Source organism: Saimiri boliviensis, chromosome 12 (assembly GCF_048565385.1).
Source record: "Saimiri boliviensis isolate mSaiBol1 chromosome 12, mSaiBol1.pri, whole genome shotgun sequence".
Taxonomy (NCBI): Eukaryota; Metazoa; Chordata; class Mammalia; order Primates; family Cebidae; genus Saimiri; species Saimiri boliviensis.
Window position 1 is genome coordinate 31,996,964 of NC_133460.1, and position 12,961 is coordinate 32,009,924.

The 12,961-nt window shown below is 43.2% G+C and overlaps 1 protein-coding gene across 8 annotated transcripts in view; it reads right to left on the reverse strand.

Annotated features, from left to right (window-relative positions):
- MRTFB (myocardin related transcription factor B) overlaps positions 1 to 12,961 on the reverse strand; it is a 335,374-nt gene that overhangs the window by 11,747 nt on the left and 310,666 nt on the right. For 7 of the 8 annotated variants that reach the window (XM_074382207.1, XM_074382206.1, XM_074382209.1 and 4 more), the window contains 5 exons: positions 9,358 to 9,490; positions 7,305 to 8,342; positions 5,749 to 5,904; positions 3,144 to 3,305; positions 2,672 to 2,809 (listed from right to left, as the gene is read on the reverse strand). In XM_074382207.1, coding sequence (XP_074238308.1) covers positions 2,672 to 2,809; positions 3,144 to 3,305; positions 5,749 to 5,904; positions 7,305 to 8,342; positions 9,358 to 9,490 — 1,627 coding nt within the window. The remainder of the gene's footprint in view (positions 1 to 2,671; positions 2,810 to 3,143; positions 3,306 to 5,748; positions 5,905 to 7,304; positions 8,343 to 9,357; positions 9,491 to 12,961) is intronic. The other variant, XM_039478195.2, reaches the window with a different exon arrangement.

Consider the following 12,961-nt stretch of genomic DNA (forward strand, 5'->3'; position numbering starts at 1 on the left):
GTTACGTTTTCCTGATTCTTTGTATGATGCATGTAATGGATAAATGTTATGGATGTTAAATTGTGACAACTGTGAATTCTGCTATTATTCTTAGATGAATGGTTTCTATTGTTTTAGCAAGCTATTAACTTGGTTAGACTGAAACTTCAAAATCTTTCTTGGGTAGATGTTACAATCTCACTTTAGATCTTTTGTCTTCAGCTGAGCTGCTGTGTGTCTATTCCATGCCTGTATGGCTTAGGAGTCAGCCAGGTATGTGGGCACACAGAATTTGGGGATCTTCTCTCTAGCTTTTTCCCTCTGGTTGCTCTCAGTTCAGTTCTCTGGATTCCCAGACCGTAAAGACCAAAGCTTTTCCACCAGTAACCCTGCCACTTAGCTTGACCCCAGAGTAAAAGCAGCAAAAAGAGGGAACTCAGGCCACATCACTCTCTTCCTTTGAGTGTTGATTCCCCACCAGATACTGACTGCTTCTATTTACTCTTCGATGCCTTCAGGTAGTTAGTTGCTTTTTGTGTCATGATCAAGATTAATAGCTATTATCTGTGGGAAGACTGAACTGGCAGGGCCTTACTTACCCTGTAGTGGAACTGGGAGTCTGAGTAAACATACTTAAAGGAAGTTTAGTGCTCAATGGCATGTAAGGAGGTCCTCCAGGTGGCTACTCATTTGAATAACCAAAAACCAGTATGTAGAACCTGTCTCCTTCAGTCTATAAACAGGAACCCAGAGGCATGTAAATACCAGGTATTCCAGTCAGCTGTCTTAGGTTACAGTGGAAGGTTCATTAAGTAAGCAGGACTTATGAAGGATGGGTGCTATCTTTTTGTTTTCTTAAAAACTGCATTTAAGCTCCTGGGAATTCCCTTCATCTCTGCTCCCCTGTGAAGAGAATAGATGTCACTTTGGAATGGACCATGAGGGAGCGCAGTGTAGTCCAGCACTGCCTATTTTACTTCTTGTAGCAAACATTTGATCCTGTCTTTGAAATCTGACTTTTCCCTCACAGGCAAGGGCCTTTGCTGAGTCTGTAACTAAAGGGACATCTTACAACTCAAAGTTAGTTCCCTCAATACTCAGTGAATACAAAGAAGCATGTGGTAGGTTCCACGTCCTCCAAGAGGGAGTCCTCCATGGGCCCTGAGTATCCCTGCATGTCCTTGGCGGGGGGCCAAACTGACACTGTCCCCTGGACTGAGCAGCTTCTGCAGATGGTCACTCAGGCAACCAAGTGGGTCAAGGTAGCATAGGCATGACTGCTACTCCCTGGGTGAGGGACTGGCTTGTTTGCTGCTTGCCAGAAAAAGCACACAGCCCTTGGCCACGTTCCTTAGGTGCAGCTTGACCCACTGCATGCACAGCCACCATGTGGCCCCAACAAATTACCCCATGCAACACAGGAGCGGGGGAACCGGCACAACTGCGCTGATGCTCCTGTTGTTTGCTGTGGGTAATAAACAGTTCCGCTCAGATACTATCTCTTGGTGTCCACATTTAGCACCCCTGGAGTGGTATCAGGGCCACTCCTTGTACCCTCTATGAGGCTGAGGTTCTTCTGTGAATGTAAGGTTAGTTTTAAACTTTGACAGAAAGCTTTAGAGAGGCAGGGAGATTAGAGGAGTATTTAGGGTAATGTATGACAAGTACGGTTGTGACTGGATACCTATCATGGGTCATATGCTTTTACAAATAGGAACCCTACCTTCTTCCAATGCTTGGTCTAGTTGGGGCTATTCCTGTTTTATCAGTGGAAGGCTCAGAGGTCACATGGTCACCATGTGGGTATTATGTGTGGTGAAACCAGGAGAACCTCAGCTCTGTTCCCCTCAAGTGCATTCACTCAGTGTATGAGCACGGTCGTTTGGATGGGCTGGCCTGCTGGGGGCAGAGATTGCTAGAGACCAGAGAGAGATGAAGCAGGACCAAGTCAATTTAGGTGCTGGTGGCTTTGAATGCCAGCCAGGTGGAAGAGTGATACCACGTGTCACTTTGATGCCGGCGTGACACATGGTGGCTTTAGAAAAGAAGGGACCTGTTCAAAATAATAATCACATCTATCCCTGACATGACTGATGTCCTTACCCCAAAGGAAAAGTTAAGAGACAAACCCTGACGGGGACAGTGGCTCATGCCTGTAATCCCAACACTTTGGGAGGCTGAGGCTGGTGGATCATGAGGTCAGGAGTTTGAGACCAGCCTGGCCAACAAGATGAAATCTCGTCTCTACTAAAAATACAAAAAATTAGCTGGGTGCAGTGGTGGGTGCATGTAATCCCACCCACTTGGGAGGCTGAGACATGAGAATCACTGGAAACTGGGAGGCGGAGGTGGCAGTGAGCGAAGATGGTGCCATTGCACTCCAGCCTGGGCGACAGAGTGAGACTCAGTCTCAAAAAAAAAAAAAAAAAAGTTTTTGGGCTACAAACAGTCAATTTCTGAATAAATAGTAAATGCAGTTATACTGCTGCTGAAAGCAAATCTTTTGGGTCTTCATGATAAATGATATTTTGATTTTAAATAACCATGTAAAATACAAGGCTCCAGGCCATTATTTTTGTATTTCTATTGAGGCAAGTCAGTTCCAGATAAGGGATTCTGTATAGGTCTGCTTGAGATTGACGGTGAGCACCTCCACCGTAGCCTTAGGCACGGTGACCCTGCCCTCACTTACCTCTGGCAGGGGGACCTGTGCGCTGCGTGTCTGCTTGATGGCCTCTTCATAGCGGGGGGGATCTTTCGTCTTGGCAACTGGGCTCCCAAATAGAGAGTGCTGGACGACATATTGCTGGGGTGGTGGGGGTGAACTAGGCTGTGTCAAATAAAGGAGGAGCACATATTACCTCTTGACAACAAACCCTCTTTCCCTGGCTAGACTTGGCTCTGCTGTTCTCTGTGTAGTGGCCAAATCAGTAGGTTCTTTTAAGCACCTGTGAGGCTGACAGCACTGGTGGCCACCTCATGTGGGAAGGATCATCTTCACTGTAATAATAGCTGAGCTTCTCCTTCACAAGTTATCATCAGTGTATTTTCAACAATTTTATCCCATTAATACTGATAGTCACTTGAAGCCCAAAGTACTAGGCTTTGGAATGATTTTATGTCCCTGTAGCACTGTCATTGATGCACAAGCCTCACAGGGTTACCTTGCTGGGTGCGTTAGGTCCATTTTGAAGGGATGGAAGCGGAGCATTTCTGGACTGAAGAACACTGTTGGAGGCTTTATTAATAAAGGGTTGCTGGACTGCTGAAGCAGGATGTTTCTGATATGGAAGAACTGTATTTGATGATGCTGAGTTTGTGAAAACCTGTAATGCATAAATGTTTCTCCATTAATTTGTTCTTTGGCTTTTCCTAATGAAGTAAAGAAAACCATGTTTTACAGCAGAGGTGAGCAAACTTCTGTAAAGGGCCAGTAAGTATGTAGTTTACGATTTGTGGGCTACCTGGGCTCTGTTGTTACCACTAGGCTCTTCCATGATGACCCGAAAGCAGCCACAGACAATACACAGATAAATGGGTGTGGCTGTGTGCCAGTAAAACTTGATCCACACACAAACAGGTGGTGGGTTGGATTTGGCCTATAGGCCAGGGTCTGCTTACCCCTATAGCTGAGCATAAGTGGTCCTTTTACGCAGTAACTTGTCTTTGATAGCGGTACAGACAGAGCTTTGTGGAAAAATAGTGCTTGCTCTTTACAATTGTCCTCTTACATGATAGCTAAGTTTCTTCTATTCCTCTCTAAAGTGATCTCATCTACTCTCAAGGCTTGAATGGCCATGATTAAGCTGGTAATCCTGAGCCACTCCTCTGCTTCCAACCTTGCTCCCAGGCATTGAAGCCACTTACATCATCTTCCTAGATACCTGAAATTTAAATTATTCCAAGTGGATTTTTCTCCTTTTTTCCACTGCCCACTGCTTCTCAGCTTCCAAAGGAAAAAAAGTTCTGCTTTTTTTTTTTTAACTTAGGTAAATGGGATTATCAGTCAACTCTGCTTTCTCACTGAGTGCGCAAAAATCTCAGCAATGCTTCTTGAATATGCCTCTGCTCTCTGCTGTCCTGAGGCTGGCCCTCACTATTTATCACAAGGATTCTGCAGCAGCCTTGTGGCGCAGGCCCCCTGCCTACCCACTGCTGTAAGGTGTTCTCAAGGCATAGCCCCTACCACCCTCACTGACTCTCCTGATTTGGGTAAAACCCTCATCTTTGGCTGCTGGCATGTAAGTTTCTTACTCCCTGGCCCCTTTTCCATCCTACCTAAAACCTCAACCATGTTGTGGTCACACTCAATTTTCCATTTACTTGGAAATTTATTCAAATACAAGCAAAGCCCAATTTAAAACTGGCCCCCTTCTGAGATGCTGTTTTCTGTTCCAACAGGCAAAGATAAGAACTTCTTGCTGTGGAACTCTAAAATGTTTTGTTAAGCACCTCCATCAAGAGCTACAAGTTTTAGGGTCTTTTACAAACATATGTCCATATTGCAGAAACTGTCACTACTTCACAGAACTCGGTTTGCTCATGTTCTATACTACTAAAATTCTGAAAAACCTCTGTATTTCATAAGCTAGAATGTCTCTATGTATATTCTTCAAACAGTACAACCTCCATAGAGATGAGTTCTGTAAATACACTCCTATTTGAAAAAATAAAATTTCCTTAATTTGGTTAAAAAAAAATTTCCTTTACACTAGAAGTAATGATTCCTAATTCTAGTATTTTGAAAAACAAAAAACAAAAAAAAAACGAAAAAGCCCTAACTTATCTGATCTACATACCATTTTTCACTTTCGTCTTAACATTTGAACATTATACTAAGCTTTTAATTATACTAAAATGGTATTTTCAGCTTTCCCCAAACTCTGTAGCAACATACAATCATGATTCCTTGCACAGAGGAGATTCTCAAGCGGTACATGTGTTACATGTGACTGCTGTTGTCTGTCTCTAAAGCTGGTTTAACCCAGACAGTTCACACTATCCTGAGGCAGATCACAGGCACAACTAATTATCTGTGTTCTTTTATGTTGAAGAGTAAAACTCTGGGATTAATAATTTTAAAGGTTTAAAAGAGTAAGACCTGTTTTTGAGGCCTAAGATTTTTCTGACAAGGAGATATGCACATAGCTCCACCTACTGGCTAATGGGGAATGTGGGAGAATTTTTTTGGTAGGAATTTGTATAGAGGACACTGAATCCTAGGCCACCAACTTCATTTTAAAGATGAGGTAACTGACTCTCAGGGTAAGTGAATTTTGCATGAGGCCAAACACTTAGGCAATGGTGAACTGGAACTGGTAAGACCTTCTGGGCAAACTCTTACAAATGTATTTCAAGATCTTACTCAACATAAGTTTTAGAAGTATATTTTTCATCTTCAAATACCTTTCCCAAGGGAACAACATATATTGTTTTCTACAATATGTTTAATTTGAAAAAAATAATTTTAAAATTAAGTAAATTTAATATACGAGGAATGAAGACAAACACTTCTGAAACTTTCTGTTGTTAAAGGGGTTAACTGTGAAGGTGAACTATCTTTAGGAAAGAAAAGTTCCTTCTCCATTCCAAATAACTAGAAAAATCTGCAGCCAAATGGCATCCACATAAGACTTATTCTATGCGAGATGGATCACAGAGCGGTATGAACAGGAGCTTCCCAAAGCTTCTACGAAGATGCTTGTTGAATGGATGATTAGAGGATGGTAAAAATCAGCGAGAGTTTATTACTCAGTGGCATTTACAAACCTTTCTCACTTGTTGAGGCTGACTGAGCACATGCTGTGGGAACGTATCTTGTGTCTGAGGTACAGCTGGGGCTAAGCCTGGGGCCAAGGCAGCAGTTGATATTTGTGCAGCAGTTGCTATCGGAGGCTGAGTCTGCATTCCAGCTTGTGGTGAAGTCTAGGAGGTGAATTGAAGAAAAACATCCATTTAATTGCCAGAATCAAAGTTAGAAATCAGAATTCAGATGTAAAACCACTGGTCACTGGGGAATTGTACGTAAATAAAATAAGACCAAGTTTACAGATACACACTTCATCTGCACAGAAATCTGACTCTTGATGATTCTAAACCAGAGAGGGAAACACCAGACCAGTCACTGCATGCTCTTATTATTCCTAAGAAGCTAAGATTTCCATTTGTAAATTCTGAGAAAGTGGAAATGGAAGTAAGAACCTAGGGCAGTCCTATACATAATAGCTCAGGTACTGTAAGACTTCAATAGTGACAAGGAAACTTGCGAGACCTAACTGTCCCAATGCCTTCTTGTAAGCTCCATGTGTGCTCCCAAAGGAAAGCCAGCAACAGGCCGGGTACCCTCAGACCCAAGAATAATAGTTTTTGTTTCTACAAAAGCAATAAAAGATTTGGGCTGAAACATTTGTTTTAAGGACTTAAATAGACTTTAACAGGTAACCTGAAGATAAAACAGAGGAATTAGATTTTTTGTACATGCCAAAAAGTCTGCGAGCCCTGCCGGCCCTGCCTCCTAACCATAGGGGTACAAGATGATTCCTCTCTACTGTTTCAGGTATTTGGGTGTTGAGGTTGAGGAGCAGTGGTCCAAATGGTTTCTTGTTCATTCGTAATGCATGCTTGGTTAAAACTTACCAAAACTGCATGACATATGCATACCTCAGGTAAATACATATGTAGGCACAAAAGGGAATTTCATGCTCATCAGTGTTTTCTCATCTCTTTCAGTAACATCCTCACCCTTAAATTTGTGGCCACATTTTCCTTAGTTTAGGCTTCTTCATGTTAGCAGTGGCTTTTGAGAACTAAGTATAGGATGCAGAATATAAGAATGGGCATAAGAGTAAAGGCTCTGCAGGCAGAACACCTGGGTTTAAATGCCACCTCCATCCTTGGGGAACTCAGTGTCCTCATCCAGAGATGGATGGTATCATTTAGATCTTCTAGGAGAAGGGAGGATTAAGTGCAGCTGGCCATTTAAAGTACTTAATGCTGTGCCTTGCACAGAAAAAGGGCTCAGTGGCAGAGACTGTGATCACAATGATCATGTCACTGGCATGTAAAAAATGTCTGCATGGATGATACTGTGTTCATTAAAGGTAAAGGTAACAGAACTAGAAGAGCACCCTGTGTTTTTACTATATAAAAACAGTGCTAGATATTCAGATTTTTGAATAACCCTCTCACACATGCACACGTTTTCTCTAACTGTGAGGTCTTCTCTGGATGCATTTATGAAAGAGCTCAGGTATGGTTCCCTACTTAGCAGGGTTTGCATTCCATGCATGCTGTGAGGCAAAGTAGTTAGAAGACACACTTCACACCTGGAGTTTGAGGCTGCCTACGGGGAGTTGCACTGAGGTGACACTTGAACCCTGGATGGACACTGGGAGCAGCAGCTGAGCAGTCTGCGTGGTCAGTAAAGCCTGGGGCTGAGCAACAACGGCAGGCGGTGGCTGTCCCTGGGAACTCACATAAAACTGCGAGACGACACTCTGCTGCTCTGCCTGGGCCACAGGGACCTCCTGCTTGATAACCACAGCCTTTCTGGCAACAAGGGTCTGGCCACCTGTCGAGACGGGCTGGCCTACAGAGTGGCTGGCTACTGGGATGGGCTGCCTGGAGCTGGAGCAGTCGGGGAGTGAGGCCTCATCTTTGATGGAGGAGCCAAGGCTGCTGTGTTTCTGATCTGACTTGTTGACACAATGACCTGGGGCACTGGGCTGGGGTTCCAGGGGCCGCTGCTGCTGCCCTCGTTTTTCAACCTCAAGTTGCATTTTCAGCACTTCCACGAGCTTCTGCTCTTGTTCCAGTTTCCTCTTCAGCTCTTCGATTTGCTTCTCTTTCTCCTGAAGCTTGCGATCCTTCTCGGCTGCATCCAGTTCCAGGTTCGACAGAGTGCTGCTGGTGGGACTCAGACTGTCTTCATTATTTGTCATTCTCAAAGGAGATGAACACAAGAACTGTGAAGGAGACATCATGGTCATAATCTCGGTGAAAGTGTCTGCCATGTTTGTGTCATCGGTACTGAGACTGGATTGTTCAGAGGGAGATGGTGAAATGGGCAGAGGGGAATGAACACTGTCCACACGGGCTGTGTTACTGGTTCCAGTAGATGGCAATTCCACCTTGAGAGTGGAGACTGAGCTAGTCACAGTGTTGTGTAGTGTTGTAACAGGCAAGGCCACAGTGACTTCTGGGTTACTGGTGACAATGGCTGATGACGACACTGCCACGATGCCCCCAGCAGCAAGGCCGCTGCTGTTCACTTCCTGGTAGGGTTTCAGGCGCTCAATGAGGTCTGGTTTGGTGCCTGACACTGGCAGACCCCTTAACTTCAGTTCTGTCTTCAGTTCTGATACCTGGAGGTACAAACACAGCAGATCTCTTGGTATTAGAGCTTTCTGGCAAATCTACAGTCCACTTTTGTGATGGAAAAGGTGCCTATGTCTATCAGACAACTCCGTGTTACTGCACACCTGAAAGTGGAACTGTTTTTTTCTTTTCCTTTTTTTAGAAAGATTCGCTCTTTTTGCCCAGGCTGGAGTGCAATGGTGTGATCTCCACTCACTACAACCTCCACCTCCCAGGTTCAAGAGATTCTCCTGCCTCAATCTCCCACAAGTAGCTAGGATTACACGCATGCCCTACCGTGCCTGGCTAATTTTATATTTTTAATAGACATGGGGTTTTACCATGTTGGTCTGGCTGGTGTTGGACTCCTGACTTCAGGTGATCCACCTGCCTTGGCCTCCCAAAGTGCTGGAATTACAGGCATAAGCCACTGCGCCTAGCTGAATGTAAGGGTTTTTAGAGGGTAATTCCTCTTTCATGTCAAAGCGGAGAAATACTACCAGGAATGATGATGACAAAGCTGTATTTACTGAGAATCTGTCATGTGCAAGACACTGTTGGAAGTGCTCTACTCTTTCCACTTGTCTTCACACGACCCCATGAGATGTCTGTATCATTATTCTTCCCATTTTTACAGAGAGGGAGGCAAAGGAAGGGAGAGGTTGAAGCACAGACAACAGAAGGCTTAGCTGTGATAGAAACCTAAAAAGGCTGGCCCTAGAGCTCATATTTTTAACTGTGACATTTTCCTGCTTCTCCCAAACTTGGCATTGAGCAGGGAAGAAAAAAATCGCAGTCTCTGGAATCCAGCAGAACTGGTAGGTACCTGCACAAGATACATGCTCAGTAAGTGACAGTTGTTATTAGTGGAAGTAAAAAGGAAGTAGCTTTATAAAAATTATCATATTGCTGGTAAAACTGAATGTCTACTGAAAACCACTTAATGTCTGCTAGACAAATATGGCAAATCATTTACATGTTTGTGGTACTTATGGGTTAAATAGCTCTAGTTGGAATTGTCACCTTTAGGTCATCCAGGCTAGAAGGCAGAGGTCCTGGCTTTCTCACAGGAGCAGCTGTATTCTGTCTTGGTATGTTAGGTGTGGTATTGTTCAAAGCTGAATTTCCACTGTTACTATTTTTGTCATTGAGTGGCCTTCAAAAGAAAAAGAAAATTAGAGTTTATAATTTCTAGATTTGACATTGCTTCTATCAACAGTTTGACTAACTTATGAAGAGAAAAATACCACAATCACAGATTGGAAGGCTCAATATTGTAAAGATGCCAATTATATTAGATTGCAACAAAATACCTTCTGGTTTTGTTTGCTAGTGTGGTGGAAATTTAGAAGGTGTGAGACTATGCTTCATATGGAAATGCAAAGGACCAAGAATGGCCATGAATTCTCGAAGAAAAGCAAAGTTTTCAGAAGAGTCCCATGACCAGACATCAACACATAATTAACGTGGTGTGTTGCTGATACAGGGACAGAACAACAGGCAAATGAGAGATCCCAGCAAATCCAGAAATGGCTTTCTGCATACCTGGACCCTGGAGTTACCAAAAAGAGGACACCGTGATGCAGTGGATAGAGGGCAGGACTTTGGATAGCACCATGCTACATTGGAAATTCACACGGGAAAAAACAGGGCTCTTGATTGGCCTCACCTCACCTCATTCCAAAGTCTACATGTGAATTATGAAGATAAAGCTTTCAGAAAAACACTCGGGATAGTATCTTCATGGCCTTTGGGTAGACAAAGATTTATTAAACAGGACGTAAAAAGCACTAGGTAACAGTAAAAAGTCAAGCCACAGTGCAGGACCACAGATCTGTAATACATATTTCTGACAAAGACCTCATATCTAGAGTATATAAAGAGGTCTTTCAAATCAGTAAGAAAGAGACAGAAAACTCAGTGGAAATGTGGAGGAAAAATCTGATAGCACAAAAAAGCATATCCCAATGGTGAATAAATGTGTGAACAATGGGTTCAACCTCACTAGGTGTGAGGAAAATGCAAATCACAACAGAACAGCCCTGCACTTTCAGTGGAATTGCTATAATGAGTAAGACTGATGATACCAAGTACATGGGACAACTAGAAAAATCACACACTGCTGGCAGAGGTGTGAATTGGTGCAACCACTTTGGAAAACCACTAAAAGAAAACATCTTTTGATACTGAAACTTTTCATAGTACTAAAGGAAAACATCTGCCTATCCTATGATCTTGCAATTCCATTCCTAGATAGACATCTAACAGCAAGACATAGGTACGTATACCAAAAGACAAAGACTAGGGTATTTACTATGGTGCTAGTCATAACAACCCCAGTTGGAAGCAACCCAACTATGGATCAAGAGTAAGCTGGATGGCTACATTATGGTGTAGTCAGCCACGAAATATTAAACTAAAAAAATGAACTATCAGCACCAAGAAAGATGCACCTAGGTGTAAGGCAAGATTGCACGTATATAAAGTTCAAAAACAGGCAAAACTAATCTCTGGGGATAGAAGTCAGGATCATCAAGGAAAACGGACACAAAAGGGGCTTTTGGGGTACTGATAATGTTCTTGGTTTGGGTATTGGATGCAGGAGTGTATTTTCACATCAGTTTTTACTTATAATTTATGGATTTCTTTGTATGAAAGTTAGAGTTCAATTTAAAAAGTTTATTTAAAAGAAGTTGGTGCATCATTTGTCAAATTTTACTACAGTTAGGTGGTGCTTTGTACTAATTTTCCTCAACTCTTTCATTATCAAAACCAGATCCCCACCTAATATCTTCCAACTGTGATACTCTTGATAACAATGGTATTTCCATTTCTGGATGGTCGACACCTACAGCCGATTCCATTGCAGCTTCAGACTTTACATCACGCAAGGCCGTGATGCTGACGCCAAGAGACTTGGAATTTCACACTCTGAAACAGGGATTTGAGATGACAGTTCCTATGGGGTGATGGTCATAGTTGGGTGAGCTTTCTCTGAGGAGTTTCGGGAAGCCTGTGGTTGAAGCCAATGCTGGCCTTTGTCAATAGCTAACTCTTGGCATTCATTTTGGGGTCTTCTAAAACCTGCCTGAATTTTGTTGAAATTAAATACTTGAAATCTTTGGGATGAAGTTTCTTGACAATGGATGAAATGACAAATATGTTATGCATCATTATTCTCTTTTCTAAAAATTCAACTTTAAAATCTGAGTTATGAGAGCATTTTCTTTTTTTTTTTTTTTTTTCAAAATAAATAAGCAAATAAATAAATAAAAATAAGGCTGGGCGTGGTAGCTCACGCCCATAATCCCAGCACTTTGGGAGGCCAAGGCGGGTGGATCACGAGGTCAGGAGATTGAGACCATCCTGGCCAACATGGTGAAACCCCATCTTTATTTTTTATTTATTTATTTTTTTATTTTGAGATGGAGTTTCGCTCATGTTACCCAGGCTGGAGTGCAATGGCGCGATCTCGGCTCACCGCAACCTCCGCCTCCTGGGCTCAGGCAATTCTCCTGCCTCAGCCTCCTAAGTAGCTGGGATTACAGGCACGCACCACCATGCCCAGCTAACTTTTTGTATTTTTAGTACAGACGGGGTTTCACCTTGTTGACGAGGATGGTCTCGATCTCTCGACCTCGTGATCCACCCGCCTCGGCCTCCCAAAGTGCTGGGATTACAGGCTTGAGCCACCGCGCCCGGCCCGAGAGCATTTTCTTTAAATCAATGTTTCTCATCCTTATTTTAACTCATTATTGTCCCCTTAAGGAGCCTTTTAAACATTCTCCAAATCTCTCTTCCCATGAAGTTTCAATACCACAGACATACTGCAAATGTTTAAGGACTGTGCGTAAGTCTGTGCTTTATCACATAAGAGTAGTCTCCCTACCGAGCCACCTTTTGCTTCGTGAGTGGTATTATCCCCTTGAAAATGAATGTCATTCTACATATGGAATTTGGTACATACAGAATTTGGTACAGACTGGTATTTGACTCAATCTTTTTTTTTTTTTTAGATGGAGTCTTGCTCTGTCACCCAGGATGGAGTGCAGTGGCGTGATCTCGGCTCACTGCAATCTCTACCTCCCTGGTTCAAGCAATTCCCCTGCCTCAGCCTCCCAAGTAGCTGGGGCTACAGGCACATATCACCACGTCTGGCCAATTTTTAAATATTTTTAGTAGAGATTGGGTTTCAGCATGTTGGACAGATTGGTCTAAACTTCCTGATCTCGGGCAATCCACCTGCCTCGGCCTCCCAAAGTGTTCGGATTATGGGGAGGGGAGGAGGTTGCTGAGGAATGTGATCACTGTGCAGATGAGATTCCTGAGTTCAGAGGGATGCAGTGGCCTTCTAGTACCTCTAGTGACCTCCCACCGTGTGGACAAACTGGGTTTGACTAAAGCCCAGTCCCTTGGGTGCCTGTTCCTTCGTAGTGGCAAAGGGCTACATGATTCAGGTAAAATCCCACCCTTGTGGGCACTGCAGGACTTCCATGTTCAGCTTCTTGCAACAGAATTTTGATAAGCGTAAACAACGCTTTAGAAAGCACGATATCCATTTTTAGGATCTGGAAATTGAACAGGACTTTCATTCTTTTTGGGGTGAAGTAATACACAAAAATAAGTG